General features: G+C 43.8%; 1 protein-coding gene across 1 annotated transcript; it reads left to right on the top strand.

Moving 5' to 3' along the window:
• Positions 1–4,103: 4,103 nt before the first annotated feature.
• On the top strand, positions 4,104–24,725 carry DAZAP1 (DAZ associated protein 1). The gene is made up of 12 exons (XM_010194835.1): positions 4,104–4,135; positions 4,691–4,731; positions 5,181–5,347; positions 5,634–5,699; positions 6,317–6,427; positions 8,438–8,486; positions 12,943–13,025; positions 16,289–16,442; positions 17,899–17,928; positions 18,358–18,498; positions 19,372–19,554; positions 23,715–24,725. Exons 1-12 carry the CDS (start codon positions 4,104–4,106, stop codon positions 23,885–23,887), a joined length of 1,230 nt encoding a protein of 409 aa, XP_010193137.1. The 3' UTR covers positions 23,888–24,725.
• Positions 24,726–25,325: the final 600 nt, after the last annotated feature.

The following is a 25,325-nucleotide window of genomic DNA, read 5'->3' as shown; positions in this document are numbered from 1 at the left end:
GCTCTGTCCTTAACGAAGAACCCGGTGGTGACTTCGTTCCCGTGACTCATCACGGCTTTCCGGAGGGGGTGGGGGGGCGAGGGCTGACCGGGCCCCGGGGCAGGGCCCTTGGCTCCTCAGGGGGGAGCGGCGGGGCGAGAGGGTGGGAGCCTCCCCCTCGCTGCCCTTCCCCACGCCGCAGAGCCCTTGCCCTTCGGAACTTCCCCTCCTGCTCGCTGCCCTTGTGCTCAAGCTGGATTTGTCAGAAAAGCGCTGCTTTCACTTGAAAGGCTTTGGGAGCCTCCCCCTCGCTGCCCTTCCCCACGCCGCAGAGCCCTTGCCCTTCGGAACTTCCCCTCCTGCTCGCTGCCCTTGTGCTCAAGCTGGATTTGTCAGAAAAGCGCTGCTTTCACTTGAAAGGCTTTCCAGGGGCTTTCAGCCTGCCACAGGGCTGGTGGTTCTTGGGTGAATTCAGTATTCTTCAGTGCTGGATTCTAAAGCCTAGAGACATTTAAATTACACGGCTGTAGCCTTGGCACGTTAGAACTGGAAACAGCAAAAATCAAAAAGCCAAACGATTGGCTGCTTAGCTTTCACTGCGAATTTTGGCACGTTGTAACTGGTCACCTTTTTTGAACCGAAGGTGGCCGTGTACCAGTCTTGTGCTACCTCCGGTGCGTAGTAAGCTGCTTATCTACTCTATGTCTTCTTAATTTGTACAGTCTTAAAATGCAAGAGGCAGGGTAACTGTTTCGAATATAACACATTGCCACAAACAACACGTATAGCACAAGGCATGCTTAAATATGCAGGTTTTGCACTGAAAGTATTTTTATTCGGTCCTGGGCCTTGATTAGTGTCTGGTGCTTTACAAGAGGCCTGATGAGCAGACTTGTGTGTGCCGCTGTGGTAATGTCAACTTCCATCCTGAACAGGCCCAGCTGTCACAGAGCTCGCTCCCAGTTGCAGACTGCTTAGATTTTGATCCTTCCGAGTTGTAATCAGATTTGGAAGGATTGGATTTTAATCAGAGGTGGTAATTGTCCGGTTCCCCGCCCCCCCAAAAAAATGCTCAAACGGAAAGGTAAAAGCGGAGACTGAACTGCAGTTGTAGTCGGCTGCCTGTGGTGGTGTGCAGGAAGTGCTGTTTGAAAGCTGTCCGGAGATGCAAGTTTTGGTAGGAAGTTACGAATTTAACCGCTCTTCTAGACAGAGATTTTAAGTTAAGGGAAGATCATACTTTGGAAGGCTGTAGGCCTTGCAACCGTGTTGATGCGAGTAGGTGGGGCCTTGTGAGTGTTATTTGCTGTAATTAGTGCTTGGGACTATTTTGGATGAAAGGAAAGTGCTGATCTTGAGATCTGCCCTATGGGATGTGGCCGAGTGGGACTGCGCTAAGAGAAATGATGGACGTTAACCAAACTGCCAGATTATTCTACGTAGACCAAGAGTTTGTGCTTCTGTTGAGTTTTGGCACTTTTAAAATACCCGTGTGTGCATTCTTACTAATTTTGGGATTAGCTGTTTCAGTGACAGGTACATGTATGGTAGAAAAGAATAAATTAGCAGGTAACATTTTGTCAGGAAATAGTTGAAGAACTCATGGGTTTGTGAAACTTGGTTAAAACTTACTATATATACATATGAAGAGTAATTATTCCACTTTCCGCTCTGGAATGGGGAAACGCTGCTTCAGGTGCCTTTCACTTGCTGGGTACAGTGCACACCGTCGTACTGATCACAGCAAGAAACGGGCTGGTGTTTTGTGTTCTCATCAGGTTCGTGCTGGGGAATTGCTTTCGTTTCAGTTGAGGACGAATTCATTTTGGTCTGTGGATGTGTAGCTTTATGGAGGTACACGTTTTTGAGGGTGGAGTGAATAGGTGTGAGGATAGTGATGTCAGGCCAAACTGATGGCATAATTTTAATAACGAGCAGCCTGTCAACTGCTTGAACAGAAAGTGTCCTTGGAGGCCAGGAGGGTGCGTGGGACCAGGGCTCGCCAGGCTCCAGCCCTCGCACACCAGCACTGTGGGTTCTTGCGCCACGTGGGGATCGGCAAGCTCGCATTTGCTCGGAGTGCTCAAACCAAGCCACTGAGGAGCCCCACCAGGGGCTGCCCTGGCCTTTGCCTTTCTATAGGGTGCCTATCAATAGAAGCTGTGTATTTACATACAGCTGCTGTGGCTGACCTGAGGCAACCCTGCTTTTTTGTTTCTCAGCGTATGTAGGGTAACTACAAATAATTAATAATGGAACTGGAAGGTTTCAGTGACCGTTAACTGTGGGGAGTCCTTCCCCGCAGGCGGCTTGGTGTTTTTAGGTTGATCATATATCCCAAGCTATCAAGTTTAGTTAAAAAAAAATAAAATCCTAAAATGTAGCTAACACACAGTCATGGGCTGCATCAAAACTTTAATCTGAATATAGCATTAGGTTGGTTATGTTTTCTTTGTTATTAGGAAATAAAGTCACTTTCTTACACAATTTTCCCTCAAAATAAGGGCATAAGAAAGAGCAAAGATTTGTGCGTGTCCTGTACGTGGAGAGGAAACATGAAGGGGCAGTCAAAGGTACCAGGGAGTCTGCGTGTGGTGAGGACTGAAGTGCGGCTTAGCGCATGACCTGTTGCTGAAGATGGGCTACTGTTACTGTTGGCTGAGCTCTTTGAACCGCTGCCACCAGCAGGCTCTTTGCGGGTGGAGGGAGTTGGAGGGAGCTTCCATATCCCTGAGCGAAACTTTGTTATCCTGTGAGGCACAAACAGAAAACAGGGCAGCTTTCAGAGGGGCTGTAATGGATGAACTCCTGCCTGGGCTGCTATCAGACGCAATGGGATAATGCGGGAGCAGGTGCAGCCGCTGTCTCCTGCAGTGCTGTGAAGACTGGACTCTCGTTGCAGCTATTTTCCTCCTTAAGGTGCATTGATGATCTCTCCTCAACACTTGGTCCTTTTTTTTTTTTTAAGACAAGAGTTCTGTCAGCTCTCAACTAGTGACTTAGAAATAAAATTTACCTCGATTTTGCCCATGTAAGTGAGGGTTCTTTAATGCCCAGCCGCGGCTCAGCTGCAGCTGTACTGGGATATACCTGGGGATGAGTAGAAGACAAAGCAGATTGCGGTTCCTCTCTCTGAGGTTTTATAAGAGAAAAAGATTTTATTTTCTCCAAAGATAAACTGTCCCAGCACTTGTCTGTGCAGACCCCCAAAGCTATCACCAGAAGAGCTTTGGAGCTGGTGCTTCTTGCTGAGGTGGCTTTGAACTAACCTTTAATTATGGGGTAAATGACTTTGCGTGGAAGTTTTGTCACACCCTAAAGCTGATAAAGAGTTGCAAAGCAGGCGGTCTGGCATCTTGCTGCTCTTCTTCCTGCACTTGCCCGAGTACTTCTGCGTGCTCTGACATGAAATGGTACAGATTTGGGTGCTCTTTTCAGAAGATGAGTTGATGCAGATTGGACTCAAGTTTTAAGTGTGGAGTTCAGTTTGGGTTTTAGCCATGACTTTCTCATCTCTTTGGAGATACTTCTAACCTAGAGTGTGAAATGGTTTCACAACTAATTGCTGAATTGGTGCTACTCTGTTATTTAGTACTGGCCTCACAAGTTTGCTTTCTGTCTTAGACTTGAACTTGGTTCTACTTTTGCTTTCATTTAGCTGGAAGATAATGGCAGATGAGAGTGATTCTGCTTGGTCTTTCTAGTTGAGCCAGGGAGTTGTCCACAAAAGGAATGGCTGAAGGTTTTTGTCTGTTTTAATCAGGAATTTAAGGACTTTTCTTTACCAGGACAGGACTTTGAGAACGCAGGGGTGAGGAAGCCTGAGGGCTGTCGTAGGCTTTTTTGATGAGAGGACGGAAAAAACTCGGAGACTTTCTGTTTCACCCAGTTACGCAGCTGGAGAACAAGTACAGAAATTTCATGTGATGCCTGAATCCAACCATTGCATCGCATCCAGTGCTCCCTCCTGTGGAGTCTGGCTCTTTCAGCTGAGATTCCCATTGGGCTCTGACCTTGTGGCATGTGAAAGTTGGCCACATCATCCCAGGGCAGTCTTACATTGCTTATTATTTGTGAGTTGGTACTAAATAACTCCAGCTGCTGGCATTATTTTTCATATGGCGATGCCTGTAGATGCAGGAGATGGCAACATCAGGTGTGTAAACTTCAGTCTGGTTTTATTTTTGCTACAACACCTGTTACAAAGGGCTGCAGCAGCTGTGTTGCTGGTGTGTTTTTGTAGAATAATTTTTTAATGTATTTTGTTTGTCCTTTGTCTTTCTGGTAACATTCGGTGTTGGGTACCAGATGGACATAGGAAAGCCCAACTGTTCTTTGAACTTGGTTTTCGAGGCCTAGTGCAAGACTGTTCACAGATCTTGATCCTTAACCTGGGATTAAAACAGCTAATGGACCGGACTTGGGTATTTAAACTAGGATGTCTGGCTTTCTGTCCGTTTGCTTTATCTCAGAAGTTGGGGATTTTGTTTTCATCCTTAAATTGGAGCTGCATGGCCCCCACTGCTGTTTTCTTCTGTTGCTAAGAAGTTGTGTAAGTAACTTGGAGACAGTGATCCAGGCCTTGACAGGGATCCTAGAGAGCAGGGATAACCAGGTGGGATGACTTTATAATGGTGTTCTTGGATCGCTCTTCCAGTTTTACTGAAATTTTGTATTTGCACGCTAAAACTGCTGTGTGCTTCATTTGCAGGAAGCTGTTTGTGGGTGGCTTAGACTGGAGCACAACGCAAGGTAAGCTGTGTATTCTGCAGTCGTTGGCCAGGCCTTTGTCAGCAGCAAACAATGCACAGATACGCGGCTTTTTAACAGCCAGCACTGTGGGGAGAGAAACGGATGAGATTGTACTGCTTTCTTCTCTTAATGAATTAACTTTTCTGTAGAGAGAGTTCAAATATATGGTAACCCCTTTTAGTTTTATATTTTTGTATCAGTTTTTGGTACTCAAAGTTTTTGTGAACTCAGAAGATGACTGTTTTTATCATTGGTTTACTATTACTCTACTTTTGTATGAGAAATACAACAGTATATACCATTTGTTTAGAGGAAGTCAAATGTCATCATTTTCAAAAGATGAGTTTGAGCTTGTTTAGCTGTTTGCTTATCTTCTGTCTCATAATTGTGAGCACAGCCTGGTGAAGTTAATATCGGGTTCTGTTTAATATATGCTTTTATTTTAACAGAAACACTTCGTAGCTACTTCTCCCAGTATGGAGAGGTTGTAGACTGTGTAATAATGAAAGACAAAACAACAAACCAGTCTCGAGGATTTGGATTTGTCAAATTTAAAGATCCCAACTGTGTGGGAACAGTACTGGCCAGCAGACCTCATACGTTAGATGGCCGAAATGTAAGTTGCCTTTGTGTCTTGTCTTCCTTTCTGCTCCAGACTGCTTCAAAGACCTGTTCTAAGTTCTGGTTTCTTATTTGCAGACTGGATATTGTAAAAGTTACCTGGTTGTTGGTTTGAATTATTTATTGTAAGACAGCTCTAACTCAATGATTTGTGTCACATTGTGAAGTGATGCATTGATGATAACTTTGATCTGGGGAGCTGGATTTCAGCAGTGCTGTGTTCAGCTGCCATACACGTAACTTTTGGAACAACATATTGACCAAACTGGAACTTCTTCCAGATTGATCCAAAGCCATGTACACCTAGGGGGATGCAGCCAGAAAGGACACGACCGAAGGAAGGATGGGTAAGGATCCTGCCTGTTTTCCAACTTTTGGCTTACCTTCTAGCAGTTTAATTGGATTCACTTGGGTTATATCCATATTTTAAAATCGGGAGGCAGTATGCAGGCCTCAAGTGTAAATTTTATTGCTGAAAAATGTCTCCTACTTAGATTTCCGTGGTAAGACTCCAAGTACAATACAGTGTTAACCAGCATTTTGTGTTTGCGTTAAGATTCAGTTTGTGGGTGTGGTATTTTCTTAAGCTCTCAGCCATGCTTTTAATCGAGCTCTTCAAATCTTGAAACAAGTGTCTAGAAGTGCACTCACAGCACTGATGCTCTTTTCCACCCTACTTCACATCCTGCAGGTTAATTGTTTCATTAGAAATACGAATAAATGGCCTCAGAGCACAGTCTCTGGTTCTCTGATCATCTGAGGAACTGAGACAGGGGTGTAACTGTGAATGTTAAACTTCTGAGCTCTGAGCACGCAGTTGCTTCACTTTAATGAGTTGGAGCCTTCAAGCCTGGAGATGGCTCCCCTCAACCCGCAAGAGGCCATTGTTCATGTGTAAGTGTAAAACGATAGAAGTAGCCAACTTTATTGTCCTTCTGACTGAATTTTTTCCTCCTTGATTTAGCAGAAAGGATCCAGGAGCGATAACAATAAATCAAATAAAATTTTTGTTGGTGGGATTCCTCATAACTGTGGCGAGACAGAGCTCAGGGAATACTTCAAGAAATTCGGAGTGGTGAGTCATTCAGTGTGATGGCAGTTACCAGTTGGTTGCAAGATGCTTTCCCTCCCCACTGCCTTTTCTCAGATTTCATCAAGCTGTCAAATTTTGGGTTAATTTAGACAAACTGCTGTAGGGACATATTAAAGCGTTTTGTGATAAACGGTAGTAAACGTTCATCATCTTGAAATGTTTCTTGCTGTTTGTCAACAGCTATTGCTCTGATACGTAACTTACTCCGCCACTTCTGTCTCCTCCTGTTTAAGTCTACCTGGTGCATTGTTCTGTTCCCTTCTCGCCAAAGCTCCTGAGTTGGCTTAAGAACAATTTTTTTTTTCTCTTTTCAATTGATAATTTACAACTCAATTAAAAACTTTTTGTTGCTTTTTGGGGAGAGGGGAACAGTGAGTACTTCACTGAACTTATATCTAAGATCCTTGTTTTTGACTACATGTACAGATAGGCTAAATTTTGCAGTGTTTTGCCACTGTTTTAGTAGCAGGAGTTGCTTTTGAATAATCTTTGGAATCAGCCGAGTTCTGTTGTCCCTAGAACTTCCATTCTAAAGACAAACTACTACTCACCTTATAGAATATGTTTTTTTAAAATCACCTTTCTCTTAAGATCAAGTGGCTGAGTTTATCAACAGTACTGTATTTAAAATTCGATTAAGATAATTTAAAAAATACATAAAAGGCAATGGCTAACAACTGTTTCTTTAGTTTGAAAGGCTGCAGTAAACTTGCAAACAGAAATAGGGGAGCACGTTCCACAGCTGTGGAGCACAATTTCTAAAGGCTCTTCCTCACAGACTTTTGGCTTTCCAATTCTGATCCCTGGATGGCTTGGGAGATGCAGGGTTATGTTTCTCCAAAAATAGAAGGCAACAGCCATTGAGTGTAAGTGCCTTTAAAAGTAAGTAGTAGAATTTAAACAATAGTATAGAAATTGGGGAGTCAATGTAGCGTGTTTAATGAGCTACAAAAGCAGGCGCTGATTCGTGGATGTGGTAATTGTGTGGTAAATAAGAGCAGTGTGAAGGAGGGGACTCAACCAGACCAGTGGGGAAATCTGGCACTGTCACATGGCATAATCCCCAAATATCGGCTGTTAGCATCCAAGAGGATACATACAAGTGTGTATGGTGTAATGACTTGACAAGTATGTTTTCTAACTGTAAGAAAAAGGTGAATTTGTATCAGATTTAAGGTAATTCAGGCAATTCTAGAAAAAAATAGTCAAAGGTTGACTTGAAGGCGAAGATGTGAGATCACACGTTTTTGTGACCTCTTTTCTGCATCTGAGAAATTTAAAGGCAGTTCCTTTCAGCCGTTTTAATATTGCCTTTGACATAAATTTTGCACCTCTGGTTTTGTTTAAATTGTAGCTCTGTGATGCTTATTATGAAAAAAATCTTGAAACCTTTGAACAGCTTGCATTTTTCTTTCTTTAAGTTAAAATGCTCTGATATCAATAATCTATAACTTAAGGGTTTTTTTTTGTAATGCTATTTAAAGCATCATTTTCTTGCTGGTGCTCTGTGCCACGCTGATACTCGTAAGTAATTCAGAGAAGCTGTGCAAATTCTTAAATGTGTTTGGAGTTAAAACTGCTTTTCATGTTGAGTGTGAAAATGTTTATAAGTGGGAAAAGTAATCTTTTAAGAAGCTACACTGATAAATAGCATGTTGAAAACCAGAAATCTTTGGGGTGTTTTTATAGGCCCTAGTGTGGGTATAAACAGTGTAGCGACCTTGATGCTAGATTAAAATCTTAAGTGTGATGAGACCTTAAAAAGCCACAATGTAGCAGCTTTTCAGAGCAGATGAAATCAGGCTTTTCCTGAACTCCCATAAAGAGCAATATTCCCAATTAGTGTGTGCTGTGCGAGGACAGCCTGGTATTGACAGCTACACGGAGCAGTTAATTGCGCTGTGTGGATGGAGTGCGGGGAGCCAGGCTGTAGGAACTGCTGTAACGCTCCCCTGGTAGCACAGTTGGTAGAATTTCCCTTCTCTCTTCCAGGTCACTGAAGTTGTAATGATCTATGACGCAGAGAAACAGAGGCCCCGAGGTAAAGGCTGATCTAGTTTGTCCTTGAAATTTCTTCATACTCTCCTATAGTCAGATGGCAAACTATTTCACACCATCAGAAAAGGTAGACTTTTTTTCCTACGTTGCCTCAGGAAAAAGAACAGTTCACTGGGCAAATCCCACTTCAAGTCCAGACTTCATCTGCAGCTTTAGTTGGTATCTGTGCATTGACAGTCAGATGTCTCATGTTCATTTATAGGGTTTTTGTTAGGTTTTTAGTTGAATGAAATTTGATTCTCAAGCCACTCCTGTGGCTCATGGTGCTATTGCGGGGACAGGAAAAAACCAGAATTTCCTCCTGTTCCACGTGAAAGGTAATGTTGATGTCCATAACTGCATGCGGGGGGATACTCTGGTTCAGAGTACGTCTGAACATGGGATTAGAACCAAATCCATCCATGATATGCTTTTTGTTTTGGTTAAATGGCTTCACTTAAAATGAAAGAAAAATACTTCTTGAACTGTAAAAAATAATTTGCAAGTCTATATATTTTGATTGGGACATAGAATCCCTGTATGCTAGACTGCTTTTCTAAATCAAAAAAAAACCAACCCAGCAAAACCAAACAACTGGCAGTTTCACTGTTTAGTCAAGTTGGTACCTTTGGTCAAAATATGAAGCAAGTTTCATGTCATCACCTTCCATTGCATCTGCCATCTGTTTGACGAGGAAGAGGCAATATTTGAAATACATGAAGCGTAGCTGCACTGACCACCTCGTAGCATGTTGTACATGCTAGAGAATAGTTTGCCATCTGAACTTTCATTTCTCTTCTGACTCATTAAGAAATATACTCTTCACTTCATATTTATTAAGCTGTTAAGTCTTAGTTTTATTTTTAATTTAGACATACATCCTTAGTGACGTATTTAAGTGTTTCATAGTAAAGTATGGTAATGTTAAGTAAGTTCTTTTCTTTTTTCTTTTCTCTCTGTGAATTGTTTGACTGTGATTAACGATATCTCTTTAGATTTCTTCTCTCTAGGTGATAATTTATCACAGAGGTACAGGCCAGTTCCACAGTCAGAGGAGGGACGGGCTTTGTCTTTTATTGGAGTGTAAACGAAGTTTCAATATATTTGTTTTTTTTTTTTCTTGCTTTAGCTGTCTTAATCTTCTTTCAACAGATACTTATTTAAGCAGAACACAAATTATCATCTATTTAAGTGCCCTAGAGCATCTGATTTTAAATAGAGGAGGCAGTGGAGACAAAGATACGGTCATCTGAGTCTAATTTGTGGCTGAAGTTTTGAAATATTTCAGTAATTATTGTATCATCCATATCTCTGTAATATTTAATCCCAGCCTTACAGCCTCTAAGCAAAAAGGTACTAAAACATCATACCTGGTCTGGATTAATCCTGCTGTCAATTAATGGCTTCTCTGCTTAAAGCTATACTAAAAAATAAATAAAAGAGGGGTTTGGGTCCACTTCCTGGGCAGGTTCGAAAACGGGTCTGTCCCTATGCAGTGTGCAATGGGCTGAGGGATACTTCCTCCTTTTAATTCATCTAACTTCTTAACCAGTGCCCTTGAGTCCTGTTGCTCTGCCTTTCTCTTCTGTCCTGTTCTTCTGTGTCCTGTGGTAATTAATCATCATTGCCCAAAACGGCCTGGTTAGTCCCTGGGGGTGCTAGGAAGCTCCTGGTTTGTATGTGGTACTCCTGGTCCTGCATCCCAGATCACATTTTCTCTTGTCTTCTCTTTCTGGTCTCTATTCTGTTGCATAGAGCACAATTGGTCTATACGGCTGTCCTTTTAACGTGATACCCGAATGATGAGATCTTCATAAAATTTAAAAGGCCAATTCTCTGCCACCTTCTACTTGTATGATTCTGAATTTTGCCTTCTTCCATTAATTTTGCTGTCCTTGCCTTTCAAACAGATCCCTTCCTGCATGGCACATTCCCAGGTTGCTGGTAGGAGGAGGGAAAAATTCGCCCCGTTCCTAATCCCTGCAGCATTCCTCTCCCTCCAGCTCCTCACGGGAACGCTGGGAGCCAGGTTCTGGGTTAGTGTCAGAGCCGCAGTCGTGCCCTTGAGGAGCTGCCTGCGTGTCTTTGCGTATCCAAGTCACTGCTTCCCCGCATCCCTGACTGCTTCTGTTCGCGCTCCTGCAAGCAGTGCTCTCATCAAAATTCCTTTCAGAGTCCCCGGCACCAGCACAGCCTCGTTACATCTTAAAAGAGGCTGTGGCTTTGTTGCAGTCTCTGCTTCTCGTGCTTTCTATTCTTGGCTAAACCAACAACTGTGAAGTAATTTGCAGGTTCTTGCTGTCTTGTTCTCTTCCTCCCCTTGGCTGCACACCAGCGTAGTCTACTTGGATTTCTGCTAAATGCAATTAGTTTCTCTAGTCTTCAATAAAGTCCTGTCCTTCAAAAAAAAAAAAGCTACTGGATGATGACTTAATCACTTTTACTATACTTAAAATTTCCTATTGTTAGGATTTTGCTGTGTGTTGTACTCCAATTTCTTCATTGTTCCTTATCTTGTGGTGTTTGGCCCTTTTAAATACTTTTTCTTTATTATTTATTCTCTGGCTTCCTCAATGACCTCTTACTCCTCCCCCTCCAAACCCCATCCCCTACCATAGTCTGTTCCCCTCCTCAGTCTTCTTGAAATCAAGGTAAAGGAGCAACCTTCGTGTGTAGGTGGTATCCATCCTTTTTCTTTCCCATGCCTTTTTAGATAAAGGCTGTAATACTAAATGTGTGATGGAAATACAAATACTTTTCTTTTTTTGCTCTAATACTTCGATTTCTAGTTAACCTCAGACAAATATATTGTGATGAAATGCTGCTCTCAATTTTGAGGCTGCTTTCATCACAGGCCAACAAAACTTCGTTTATACTGCCAGTCTCTTGTGTGTGGGAAATGCAAAGTTTTTTCCTTTTTATTTTAAGTTTATTTTAGTGATGTCTTTTGCTCTTGTTGCTGACAGCAGAATTTGACCTGCTGGAATCTATTTTGGCCTGTATCTTTGTGTATTTTTTTTATATATATAAACTTTTTCTACAATAGGCCTCTTTGGGCTTACTCAACCCAGTTGGATAAGCTCAGAGAGACACTAACTGTTAGAGATACTGTATTTCTGTTTAACGCTTTAGAGCAATATATGGCTGCTGTCAGCACTAGCTGCAAAGCAAAATGCAAACCAAGGGGGAAATCTTGGGTTTCAGAAAAGCAGAAATGCATCCATGTTCCATATATGCTTTTGATGCCGCACCTCGTTTTTCTTTTCTAATTTTTTATTGCTCTACCCTTAGCTAATCTAAAGAATGGCACAGTTTATGTACTGCATGCGTTCTTCCCTGTCCTGGGATTCGGTGGTTAAGCCAGCAATGAGTGGTTGATGGCATGAACCAGCCTCGTGTTCTGTGAGATTAACCACTATTTTGCCACTCTCTCGGCAGTACCAGCAGCTACAACCTAAGTGCAGTGGTTCTCAAAGCGTGACCTCAAAAAGCAATTTAGTCCTGGGCCTCTGCCCCTTTTCTGGCATCTTCTGCAGGCACCAGGCGCTCCCCACAACCTTCCCAAGGCTGCAGGATTCAGCTGAGCTGCCGCATCTCTGGTCAGATAAGAGGGAGGGAGCCACCCCCGGGGTCTGAGCAGTCAGCGGTGTCTGGGGTAAAAAGAGTGGCTGAAAAGTGTTGCATAGATTTTCCCAAAGAAATGCAGCAGGAAATACAAGAAATAAAGTAGATGAAGGGACATGGCGGCAAGTATCACATTCTGTGTGAGCAACATGGCTTTAGTTGGCAGAGGTTGCCGTGTTTGGAAGGAATAATGTCTATTTGTGCTTTTTCTAAGGTGTGGAAACTTGAGAACCTCTGATCTAGGTTGTTAGTTTCTGAAGCTTCTCATTCATCCATGGAGTGGTAAAATTTTTCATGCTTTAATAGCTACATTTCAAAGACAACTCTCTTATTTTCCACAGAAAATAGTCCCAAATTGACAGAGGGGATAAGGGTTGGGAGGAAGTTGCTTTGCAGCTTTGGGGAGCAGGGGCACAATAGGTTTTCCTTGGGCACCTATTTTGAATCACAGATAGGAGCAGCAAAGTTGCTTGATTTTAATCTGCTGTCCCCATAAGTATTTTGCTTTTAATCTTGTGGCACAGATATATTTATGACTATATTAGCATTTTTTTTCCATTTCCTGGTAGGTGGGTTAGGAATAAAACCAAATTAAAAGCTAAGTTAACGAGCTCAGTTTGTACATTGCATGTGTGAAACCAAGAGGAGGCATTCAGTGCCGACTTACAGGAAGTATCCATTGCAATTTTCTCAGATTGACTTTTTTTGAAAATTAACACAAGTCTCGGTTATCTGAAACCCCTGCTTGAACCCTTGGTCCGCCCCTAATACTGTTCATCATCCTGTTTTGTGTCACAACACCCTGCTACCTTGATTCACTCTTCGTCGTTGGCTAGGTTTTGGATTTATTACTTTCGAGGACGAACAATCAGTGGACCAGGCTGTCAACATGCATTTTCACGACATCATGGGCAAAAAAGTGTGTAGTTGTAGTTTTATTTTACCTTAAGAAAGAAGCAAGTCTTGGGCAACTAGCAATTTCACTGGTGAATAAGTTAGGGATTCAGTCAGGCAGGAGAGTATCCGTGTCCAAATTCGAGGCTTTATCCATGGAGGTGGGGAAAGTCTTTGGAGTTTGCTTAAACAGGTGAGAGAGAAGAGACAGATCATGAAAGCCTGAGAGGTTTAGGCTGTGGGGGGGGTGTTTTGGGTAAGGCCTTGTGCTGACAGGCCTGGGGGGCTGCTCTGTCCACATGTAGCTTTCCATCACCCCAGGCTGGTGGTGACTGCTTCGGCTTTGAGCATGGCTTAGGCGCAGGACAGAAGTGAGTTGTTCCCTGCTGTTGGAAAATGAGAATCCCAGTGAAATCCGAGTTGTTCAAGGCTTGGTTTAAGTTACCACTCCTTCAGATGTGTATTTGATACTCCAATTTTGAGGTGGTGTGAAAAAAATCTACTTTCTATAATCTTAACCTTAAAAAGCAAAAGAAAAAAAACATCGTGAAGGATTGGTTTTTTAAAAATTGGGTCACTTACTGTGAAACTTTGATACAAACCCACGTACTCTATATAGTATTTAACCACAATGCAGTTAAGTGACCTCTGGTTGTTTCATCTTCATACTGTGTTGTCAGCAAATGGGTGTTCGATAGGGAGGAATTTTTTAGGCTTGCTTTGATGTTGCTTGGCAAGGAACGTGCTTGTACCTGTGGGGGAAAAAAAAAGCACCTAAAAGTCAATTGTTGCAGGGCACCCAAGTTTTAGACAAAGAAAGTAAGGACTTAAAGAAAAATTAACCACAGGAAGTACTGGTAAAATTAAAGTCCTTGCAGTTTCCAATAGATCAGTTTTTAAAGCAAGCGTTAAAACTGCTGCTCTTAGAGTGTCCAGCTTTCAAGGAAACACAAGAGCACTGTCACTTGCCTTAAATGATTGCATCGTATAATTTTGCATTGTCTTTTAAAGTCTGTGCTGATATTTCATACGCGTTTATGTAGCTAGCAGGGTATATACTCACATTTGGTTAATTATGCAGTGCAAAACACTCTTATTCCTATGAACTTGTTTTGGGGTCAAGGGGTGGGCTGATTTCCTAATAGTGGAAATAAAGCGAATGAAGTGTTTGTGTGATCCAGAACATGAGTGCATGTTCTCGATCAATGCTATTTTCCTCTTGTGAGCAGTTGCTCTCCCGTTTGTGAGTAGATGCAGTGGCAGCAGTAAATTCACGTTGGTATGTGTATGAGTTCTCTACATCCTCCATGCATTCTCTGATCTTGCCTTGGAATTGCCTTAAACTCCAGGAGCCAGTTAAGACGAGAGGTCAGATCACAAAGCAGCAGACATAGAAATAGGAGCAAAGGGCCGTACGTCTGGAGAGGTTTCGGGGGAGGATGGAGAGCCCTGTGCGAGCCTTCAGAATGTCACCTCTGGTGCTGCCGCTTTGCAGAATTACACCAGCGCTAACTCAGAGCTCTCCGTCGTTTCCCAAACACTCTCAGTACCAAAATGAAATATTCTAATTTTTTTTTTCCTTTCAATGACATAAAAAGCAGAACCAGGCAGTGTTTTTCCAGCTAGGAGCAATGGCAACGCCTCATTTCTTGGTGGGCTTTAGGCAGGTGTAGAATTTTAACCTCGGTGCTAGCAATATTGTACAGGGATTTTTCAGTCCTCAGTTTGGCAGTTCACTGCTTCCAAATGTGCACTGAAAAATTAATGGAATTCTTCCGTGTAGATTAATGAGCTCCAGATACTCCGCTCTCTTCATTGACTAATAATGCCCACTTTAAAAATGGTATATCTATCTTTTTGGTAATTAAAAAGGTATTGCTGAACTGAATCCGTATGTTGTTGAAAGGGAAAAAAAAATTAAAATTGCAAGAAGGACTCTGCTTTTGTAAGCAGTATCTGAATCCCCTCAAGGCAAATGTGTTAAGACTCATTAATTTGAGGCCTTTGAAAAATTCCCTGGGTCCCTCTCTGGAAGGGCCTTCAGCTGACAGAGCTTTGGTTACTGCCACGTCTGGTGTCCTTGGGGCATCTGCGCTGGGGGGGCGGGGGGCTTTGTCCTTGCCTTGTGCTGTTTCCTGTTTGTTCTCTGACATGAATGGGTTTTAAGACATGGCAGGAAGAATTCTGAATACTTTATTTTCCATACTACTCAGGCCCATTGATGATTGAGATTTATTTTCTTTGTACTCTGGCACCCATTAAAATTAATCATAAAATAAAAAAGACTTTAATTCAGCATGCATGAGTGCTGAGAGTGTTTCATTAAATCAGAAACTGGATTTTTTTTTTGAGAGGTTTATATTGAATGTGCAGCTTATTTTAAGTAGGTCAAATGCACTTATTCGATGGCTTGGAACACTAGGACATTTTATCTTTGAATAAAATAAGTTAAGCGCTGTGGCTTACTAATTTTAAAAACAGGAGGGCTTTTGTCACTGACTTAACACAGTATGAAGATTTGCTTCTTATTGACTCAACTGTCCATTTTTATTACTTGCATGTTTGTTTACTTTTTTGTTAGATGTAATGTAAGATTCTCTTATCACATCCATTCCCTCTGACATTGTTTGAGTTAATTGAGATTCTTTAAGCGTTAGCCTGGGGAAGGTAAGTCTTTATCTTCCATTAGACATTTAAATAAAATTAAGTTTAAAACCAAACAGACAAAAAGCCAAACAAGTGTGTGTTTCTCAGGTATGAGCAGAGCTGAAATTGTAGTTAGATGGGGTGGGTTTAAACCGTGACTTCCAAATGGACCCCAAACGTGTTGAATGGTTAAAGCATTAGTACCCTTTTTCAGAGTGTGCTCTTTACTCCAAGCTCTTGTTTTACAGAAAATGTCATCTCTGTTACTCCTGCCGTCAATGTTAAAGTAGTATATAAAGAATTTAAAGGATTATGCTTTTTTCAATGAAGAGCCGTTGTAAGAGGGTACTGCTGTTTTAAGATTAAAGCCAATGAATACTGTACCGTGATGAAACAGAAGTGATTTTGTAGGCTATGCTTTACTTGAAATGCCTCAACAGTAGGACTTGTAATGTCTTACCATCATATATATTGTACCTGAGAAACATTTTAAATTACTGGCCTTAAGTTTAATAATTAAGTCTTTAGACATAAGTCATAAGATGCTAAGTGTAGCCTTAAGTGTAACTAAGGGTGTGTGTGAAGGGAAGGGGGGTGAGTTACCTGCCCCGTCTCTCCTAAGTGCTGCCTCTGTTTGTTCAGGTGGAGGTGAAGCGTGCAGAGCCTCGCGATAGCAAAAGCCAAACTCCCGGCCCGCCCGGTGCCAGTCAGTGGGGAAGCAGGATCATGCCGAGCGCTGCCAACGGCTGGGCAGGGCAGCCCCCTCCGACCTGGCAGCAAGGATACGGCCCTCAAGGTACTGCTTTGGTCATCTCGGGCGCTGTCCTGATAGTCGTGCCTTTCCAGCGTGCTGCTAACTTGGTGTTACCGGTAAATGACGGCGTTCCCAGGTTTGTCAATGCCATGGCTGTGCTGGATCAGGGACAGCAGAACTGCAATTCCACACATCAGTCCTTCCCACGTCTGCTGAGGTTGTTCCTTCACTCCTTTTCCCAAAAAACGTTGATTCATAGGGCAGCAGTTGTGCCAAGTCTGGCATGTGTGCTGGGCAGTGCCTTGCCTGTTTGGTTTAGTGCTGCCTCTTCCTGCTGGTTTTTGGTGATGGAGGAGGTGTTGAGAAAGCTCAGCAGCTCAGTTGTGACTCCAGCTGTGGGATTGTGGCCTGCCTAATGAAAGATTTTGTTGAAATATAGCTTTTCAAGGATGAGGCATTTTCAAAGAAAGCTATAAGTAAAATTTGAAAGGGCTAAGAGAAAAACAGATGGTCTTGTCTTCAGATTTTATTGCTTAATGTAGCCTGGAAAAATAACAAGCAGCTATGGGGCTAGCAGTGGTGCAGGGGAGCACTTACTGCATATAATTTTCTTGATTTAGCTTGAACCCTTCAGGGCTGAAAGGAGCAGCCGTGTGGTTTGGGTTTGATGACTGTAACCCCCACAAGATTTTGAAGACGGGATAAATATGCTGAGTTCATCCAAAGACAGTTTTGATAACTTATGGAGAAATGTGGTGGCATAATTGAGTTGCATTTGACAGAACAGAACTTGCTTGCTCTGATAGATGAGAAATTTTCACCTGGGGGGCTGAAGGCAGTGTCACGGCTTCGGCGATTGCTGGGATGGATGAGACCTCGGCGGAGGGATTGCTTGTTTCCCCATGGTGCTTATTAACTTGAAAGCTGCAGCTGAGGCTTTGACATTCTGCACAGATGTGCTAATCTGCAACTGCACAAATTGAGATACTAGATTATTTTCAGTGTGGTTATTTGTAGGGAAAATGATATCTGATCAACTGGAAAGATTAATGTAAAACATAAATGCATTTGTCTTTCAACCTTAATGCTGCCATGAATGCAGATGATGATGTTTTTATGGTTCAACAACTTCAGAAATAACTAGGATAAACCTACTGGTCTATTAAAAACGCTTTGGATGCGTAGCCTGCTGTGATTGTCACTGGTTTTGTTCTTTATACTAGTGTAGTTTGTTGCACTTGGTACGCTCGCACCCTTGAATGCTCCAGCTGAGTTTGGGGAGTGCCATCTCTTCCATGCGTTATTTGCTGAATGATTCAGAGTCTTTTCAGAATTGCATATTCAGAAATAATCCAGGGCTATTTCTTGACCGTAAAAATAGGGACCCTGGGAGGGCACCCAGTCTATTCCAGAGCAAGAGCAGCTTCTTTTCAGCCATTCCTGTTCCATAGTATAGAGCTTCAGTGCATGTATAAGTGCTTTTTTTGTTCTGTTTTAGGGATGTGGGTGCCAGCTGGACAGGCAATTGGTAAGTACAATATATGAGACCGATTTGAAAAGAAAAATCCTGTTGAGCAAGGGTGCAGTTTCTTTAAGAATCCGCAGCAATTTGTGGATTTCTGTAGTGTTTAACCTACATTTAAAAGCTTGATTGAATTTATCCTGAAAGAACGAAGGAGAGGATAGTGTATTCTGAACAAATCAGTAGTGGGAGCTGACATACATCCTGCTGTTGCCAACCAGAATAATTTGCTATCAAGGAATTATGTTCTAAACTGCAATTATTTACAGTAGGGATACTTGAAGGACAAATGTTTCCCTAAGAAAGAATTCATAGAAGGCTGAGACTGCATCTGCAGTCTGTCAAACAGCTTTACCCCATCTAGAGGATGCTGACTTCAGCAGCACCTTTGCATTATTAAGCTGCTTTAGTTTTCGGTTTCTCTTCCTTTTCCAGGTGGATATGGACCACCTCCTCCAGGACGAGGAGCTCCTCCACCACCACCACCATTTACCTCATACATCGTCTCTACACCTCCCGGGGGGTTCCCCCCTCCACAAGGATTTCCACAGGGCTATGGCACCCCTCCACCATTTAGTAAGTGGCCTGCAGGAAGTCGAGTACCCAAATGCGCTTTTCAGCTTTTGGTCACCTTTCTCTGGACTTGGATTCTCTTTTTTTCCTCTACGTTTCCTCTATCCGTGGATGTTTTGCTTAGATTGTGTATTCTGAGCTATAGTTAACTGTATTTTTGTCAGGGAGTTAGGTTACTTTTTCCTTGGGTGCAGTAATAATTTGTTATGTCCTCTAGTTTAAATCTGTGCTGCTAAGTGAATTTAGATTTATTGTGTACCCTTATTACAACATCTGAGAGGAAATGTAGAGATTACTGCATGGTGACCCAGGCTAGACACAGGCTGGGATTTTCAGAGGAGCTTAAGGAATTAAGGTCACAACTGGCACTGGAAATGTAAATAGGATTTTAGCACCCACCCCATTAGGCCACCTTTTGCAAAGTCTGGTCACCAACCTGGTGTAAAAAAAGGCGGAGAATGGCACACAGTTATCTCAGGTAGCTTGTTCTGCTCTGAAGAAATCATTTGTTTGGGATATCTTTTCTTCCTCTCAAGACCTCGAACAATTTGGCTTCCTCCTCCTGTCTCTCACATACACCTGTGAGTGCACAGAGTTTGGTCCCTTGTTCTACTTTATCGTTACCTCGTTGCTGGTGTGGCCGTAGCCTTCCTTGGCGGTGAGATTTTTCACAACAGATTTGTTGTTGGGGTCTTCTAGCTCAGTTGTTGCCAGAGCGTGTGAGTGAATTACACATGGCCAGCTTAACGAACGCTTGGGTTTAACAGCCTTACTAGTATTTTTAAAAAACTGTTTTGTGCTCTAAATCCAAGCAAGAAGTCAGGGTGGTGTTCACCCCTGTCTCTTCACGTGAATTGTGCTTTCCTCATGTTCCAGGTTTCGGTTATGGTGCACCACCTCCTCCACCTGACCAGTTTGCCCCTCCTGGAGTACCCCCTCCACCTGCCACTCCAGGGGCAACACCACTCGCTTTTCCTCCACCACCACCACCATCTCAGGCAACTCAGGACATGAGCAAACCCCCAACTGCTCAGCCGGAATTCCCTTATAGTCAGTTTGGTAAGTAACTACATTTAAAATAAACTCAGCTTGAGATTTCTCCACTTCCTGCTTTTCTTTTGTACTTGGGTAGGAAGTCAGTGCTCAGAACCAGTTTGCTAACGCTGAAGGCACTTCTCTCCAGGATGGGAATGCCAGCCACCAGCTCCCCTGCGATCCTTAAATCATGCAGTATTCTAGCCAGTGGGTATTTTCTTAATCAACTCGAAACCATTGCTGGTATGCTGTGCAATAGTCTGCAGGGACATGTGCACTGCTAGGATACGGTACTAATTTGCAAGTTTCCTGAATCTGGAGTTAAAACTTCTTTCTCCAATAGTTTTATGGAGCTTGTAGTCTTTTTTTTTTGTGTGTAACTGGCTTTGATCAGATTGCAGAGCAGATTTGAGTAAGAACAGCATCGAGAGGCAAGCAGCACAGGGCGTAAAGATCCAAGCTGCCTGCCTTCTGTCCCCCGTTCCTTTCCTGTCTATCTCAGGTTAGAGTTCTGCCTGCAGTGTGAAACACTTACCTGTGCTGTGCAGATAACTGTTCCAGATAGCCCACAGAAGACATGGAGGTGTCAAGTTGAAAGCCAGGCAGACAGTACTACAAAAACCAAATTGCTAGACAGGTGGTGGTGTTCCTGAGTGAAATTTCTGCTCCTCCCTGGGGAAGCCGAGTGGGACCTCACCTTGCTTTTCCACTCAGCCCTATTTTTGAGCAGTGTTCCCCAAAGAGCTATTTGTGGCATACTGCTTTTTTTTTTTTTGGGAACAGGTTGTAACTGGTCATTTTTTGACTTCTGAAGGGAGCTTTTTGCATGCAGTAGGCCCACAGATGACAGCCGTTCCCCACTCAATTGAACGAGTTCTCCATGTACGTTAGTGCCTGCCTGCTTCATTTAAAGTGTCTGCAGAAACTGCTCGTGAAATGAACGCTTCATAAAGTTATTTAAATGGATACTCTTCAAAGTCCCAAAAATGCAAAACAGACTCTGAAGGAAGATTAGTCTTTCAGACGTGTTTATAAAGCAAGCGTATGTTCTCATGTTGATGAACTTGAAATGGTTTTCCGTTTGTTTGCTATAAACACAGTTGTTTTCATAGATAGCTTTGCCCTTGTGACTCAAGGAAGTTTTTCTTGTCTTGCCAGAACTTGGCTCTTTGCAGACCCTTTTTGAAATGGGGTGGGCCCTGCTGAAGTATGAATCTGTGCACAATCGTTTATATTCAGCAGGGAGACAGTATTTGTGATGTGTTGGAAGTTTAGGAAGAATCCGTTTTCCAACATTGTGAAAACTGGGGAAGGGGGGATTCTGGTATCTGTGTATAGTACCACTTGCCTCTTGTATATTCTAGGAAGCCCCTTTGCCAGTGAAATATTTCAGATATTCTTATTTAGGCTCTTAATTAAGAGTGCTGGGTAGGGAGGGAGGAGGGAGGAAGAGGTGTGTAGTACTGCATTCTGAGGAGGAACGCTAAGGTTAGTTGTTTAAGCCATGAGTGCAGTTAGTCTTGTGCCTCGAGAGTGCTTTTCTAGCCTGCAAGCTGACAGGGGTAGAGGTATTTAATACGCTGCAGTAGCACAGAATCACCCACCTGTTCATAAAGCTGTGTGTAAAACCTTCTGAACTTTTGTAAAGACCTGAGCACTTCGCGTGATCGCAAATGAGGCCGCAGCAGTGCTGTACAATAGGTAGTCTAGCTGATCTGCATGTATTTACATAAATGTGTAAAGCTTATGGGCTTTAAAGAGGCACTGAGTTATCTAATCACTGTGGCATTTTAAGATTTGTCCTGGCTTGACGGCATCTTAAATGCTGCTCTGTTTACAGCCGGGATGAATGTAAGCACTAGTAATTAAACACTAACGTGGGTGTGTCTCCCTCACCCTGCAAAATTATCTCTGCACAGGGCTGTCTGGGGGTTCGTCACCCTGGTCTCCTCATTTCTTACTAGGGCTGGGTACCTATTCTCAAGACCCTTCAGGCTACGCGCCAATACTTTGTTTACACTCTTATGGTCAGGCTGAGCAGTGAGAAACCTAGGTAGGTGGTGCCTATTTACAACCAATGCTCTTGATGTATCTGCCTTCGGGAAATGAACTCATGTTTCTTGCGGGGTCTCTCTTAAGAGGGTGGGGGGAACGGTGTGGCTCAAATGTTTCCGTGTGTGAGTAAGGGCAATGCAGTTCTGTACGTTCATCAGCTGAAGTGTGAATGATGCTGCTGCTGCTTCCCCAGCTGCTGCCCTGGCCAGGCTTTATCCCATGTAATCGATCTGAGCTCAGGCTCTTGTGTGAGATGGTAAAACCAGCCCGGTCGGCACAGGGTCCCCAAGACGGCTGGTGAGCTCTGTGTTTCACTGGGAGTTGCTGGTGCAAACTGCAGCAGGGATTAGGAAAGCAGGGGCAGACAACATGTACCGAAATGTCTGGCTGTTCAGGTTTATGCTGTAGGTTTTGTTTGTGATAAACAAACGGAGAACTGTGGTTTCCACCACTTAATGCAGTAACACTGCAGTGTACAGTGAGAATAACTGGATTTCTTTTTTTTCCCACTCCAAGCCTCACCCCTTGGCAAGCATTTAAATTGTATTTTTGGTTGCCTGCTTATCTCTGTCTGAAAAAAATGACTGGATTAGCATTTGGAGCTAATAGAGGCCTGTGATAGATGTGTTTTAAGACTCATTAGTGGTAGCAAGTCCTGAGAGACAGGCAGAGCTTGAAATTGAAATACTGAAGACATGCTAAGAGACTTTGTTTTGGATTAAGAGAGCTAAGCCTGCATAGAGAGAAGCAGAATTGCAGAAATGTACTTAGTAATTAGGATCCCTAATACCATCTTTCATAGCAGAGGCTTCCACTGATGCCACTGTTATGATTAAGAGTCCTATTTAATTACGGGCACTTTTATTCAATTTCTCAATTTCTCTGTGTTCTTGATTTCCATCCAGCTGTCTGTCTTATTGGCAGCAAGGATTCCAGCAAGTCTTTGCCTTCCCCCTTTTTCCTATCCCCAAATTCTGTGACACTAAACCTGTCCCGTGTCCGGTCTGTGGCAGAGCAGCGGTCGCAGCCGCACTGGGTGGGCAGAGATGGTGCAGGAGAGGATGAGAAGAGGTTGGTTCTCAGATCAGGGAAGAAGAAGATGAATGTGAACTTGCAGCATGTGTTAGCATAAACCTCAGCTGAGCACAGGACCCATTCAGGCTTCAGGTGCCCTGAACTGGGTGCAGGTGATGGAGGGGACGTGGGGAAGGACTCGGTAGTTGCTTGCTGACTGCAGCTGCTCCTCAGCTGGGGTAGAGGGATCCGCCACCACCTGCAGTAGCAGCAGGGCATCAGGTTTTGAAATGGAGCTTTGGTTTTTGCACGTGCAACAAAAGTCCTCCTGCCTGCCCACGCAGCAAGTTTTGGGGAAGGATTGTAGGTCTTTTTGCAGGCAGCTGTGGACCAAGGGCTCCATTACAAAGTGCATGATGGGTGCAAGAGTTGCAACCTTCCAGATGCTGCTTTGCCAACTTTGCCCCCTTGTGTTTTAATGCACACTTTTTAAATTGAGCATTCCTTGAAAGGGGGGCTGATGAGTTAACTGAAATACACGTTCAGGCAGCAGCACTCTGTTTTTTGAAAAGGGAATTCAAGGTCGCCTTCTCCAGCGTGTCTTTTCCGCGAAGGAAGGTGGCGAAGCTGGCTGCAGAGCCAGGGTCTGAGAACTGCGCAGTGCAACAGCCGTGAGATTTCAGGATAAACTTCCTCGCTACTTCATCTCTGCTGACCCTGACAGTCCCAGCTTTCAGCCTATTAAACACCCAGCCCAAACCAGAAATACTGAGAGTGAGCTGCCAGCAAACCTGCAAGCCACTTGAAGCTCCTGAACAGCCGTAGCACGGTAGCTTAGCTGCCAGCCCGAGTAGGGTTACCTCAGAGGTGAAAACTGCCCTTTCTGCACACCTTCCCAGTTCTGCTTTTGCCCATCTCTCCTGTGTAGAAGGTCGATAACTGCCAGGCCTGAAAGCAGCCGCTTCTCTGAATGCGTTAGACCCGGGCGATCGCTCCTGAGGCCCTGCATGGGGGGAGGGAGCGGCTCCAGGGTGTGAATTCGCGCCTCTGTATTTGCGCTGTGCGTGCGGACGGTGCTGGACGCTGACGCTGCTGCCTTTTCCCCTTCTCCCCAGGGTATGGACAAGACTTGAGTGGTTTTGGACAAGGTTTCTCTGACCCCAGCCAGCAGCCCCCTCCCTACGGAGGCCCCTCGGTGCAGCCATCCAGCGGCCCGCCTGCAGGAGGAAGCGGTTTTGGACGAGGACAGAACCACAACGTGCAAGGATTCCACCCGTACAGGCGCTAGCGAGGGCAGGGAGCTCTGCCCCCACGGGTGTGGGGCCGGCCGAACCCCGCGACTCCAGACTTCTGAACTTGTGACAATCACATACTTGATGGAAGAAAAACCTAACAGCATCTTTCTTTTACTTTATTTTTTTTTTGGGGGGGGGTGGGGGAAGATGGCTTCTGAAGGCAGAGCTGTGGGTGTTTGGACTGCAGTTTTTAAATAATTTCCTTTCTCTAACCCATCAGCACAAATAAAGAAAATGTCACTGGTTCAAACTACAGGGTTTTAAAAATGTCTTCAGCTTTAATTCAAAACTTCAGGTTTCTTTTTTTTTTTTGAAATTATTTTTCCTGAGCCTTTGTTTTACCGTATATTGTAAACTTTTATGTTTAAAAGAAAAAAAAAAATATATACATTTACAGATTGTGAAATTTTTAAGAGAAATTTTCTACTATGTATGCTGGCTTATTTTTTAATTTAAAACAGGGTTTCCGTTAGCACTGTTGGAAGTGAGGGTAAGCTGCGAGCCCCTCGCTCCTGACACGAGTGGTGGGGCGGATGGTTCAGAAACTCTGGGAGTTCAAAGAAATCTACTGAGTGTGCTTTGCTGTTGTTACCTGTGGTGCAGAACCGGTAACGGGGCAGGTGCAGACCTGTTGACGCACAGAGTCACTTACGAAGCGCAGCGTTAGACCTGGGCTTCACACGCTTTCAAATCCTCTGTGGATTTTGGTAGGGGTTAACGGAGGCCTTGTTCAGATGTAGATTTCCCTCAGGCAAAAAGGTTTAGGTGCATTTTGCACTAACCAGTGATTACCCCTGGTTTGAATAAAGAGAAGTACATTTGGATTAGAAACACAAGCCTGTCTCCATTTTTTTTTTCCTTTGGACAAAAGTTTTTCTTGTGAATTGGTGTTTTCATGAGAAATCGATTGGGAGCCTTGAGAACCGTGCCCTAACCTCAGCATCCAGGTTTACGCTTGGCTCCTAAACCACTGCCGGTGGAATTTGGTCAGCAATTCCCCAGGTCCTCTCTGTCAGGAACGGGGCTGTACTGGTGCTGGGCCGGCGCTGCTGGGTTTGCATGGCAGAGGCTGGGGAGCTGTCACGGCCTGGGTTGGGGTTGATGGGAGCTGCAGGGGGGTCCCTGCTTTGGGGTTGCTCGTGGCCTGGCCATCAAACATCTTGGTCTGGCCTTGAGGCTTCAGGGCACGGTGAAAAATGCACACGTAGGCATTTTGTGGATTTGTGCCCCTGCTCTCTGCTCCCCTGCTTCTGAAACACGGAGGTAATTTTGCTGGGGACATCATCGACCAGTGCTTACCCACAGGGCACGTTCCCAATTTCTGCTGCCAGAATTGTGTCCTCCCGCTGCCTCAGATCGATGACGGCGTCACTGTGCACCTTCTTTTTTTGAGGTTTTCTCTGTAACTGCTGAGAGCAGCATAACGCAGGC

This window comes from Mesitornis unicolor, unplaced genomic scaffold (assembly GCF_000695765.1).
Source record: "Mesitornis unicolor isolate BGI_N332 unplaced genomic scaffold, ASM69576v1 scaffold19651, whole genome shotgun sequence".
Classification (NCBI taxonomy): Eukaryota; Metazoa; Chordata; class Aves; order Mesitornithiformes; family Mesitornithidae; genus Mesitornis; species Mesitornis unicolor.
The sequence above is the reverse complement of the archived record's forward strand: the minus strand, read 5'-3'. Positions and strand labels throughout refer to the sequence as shown.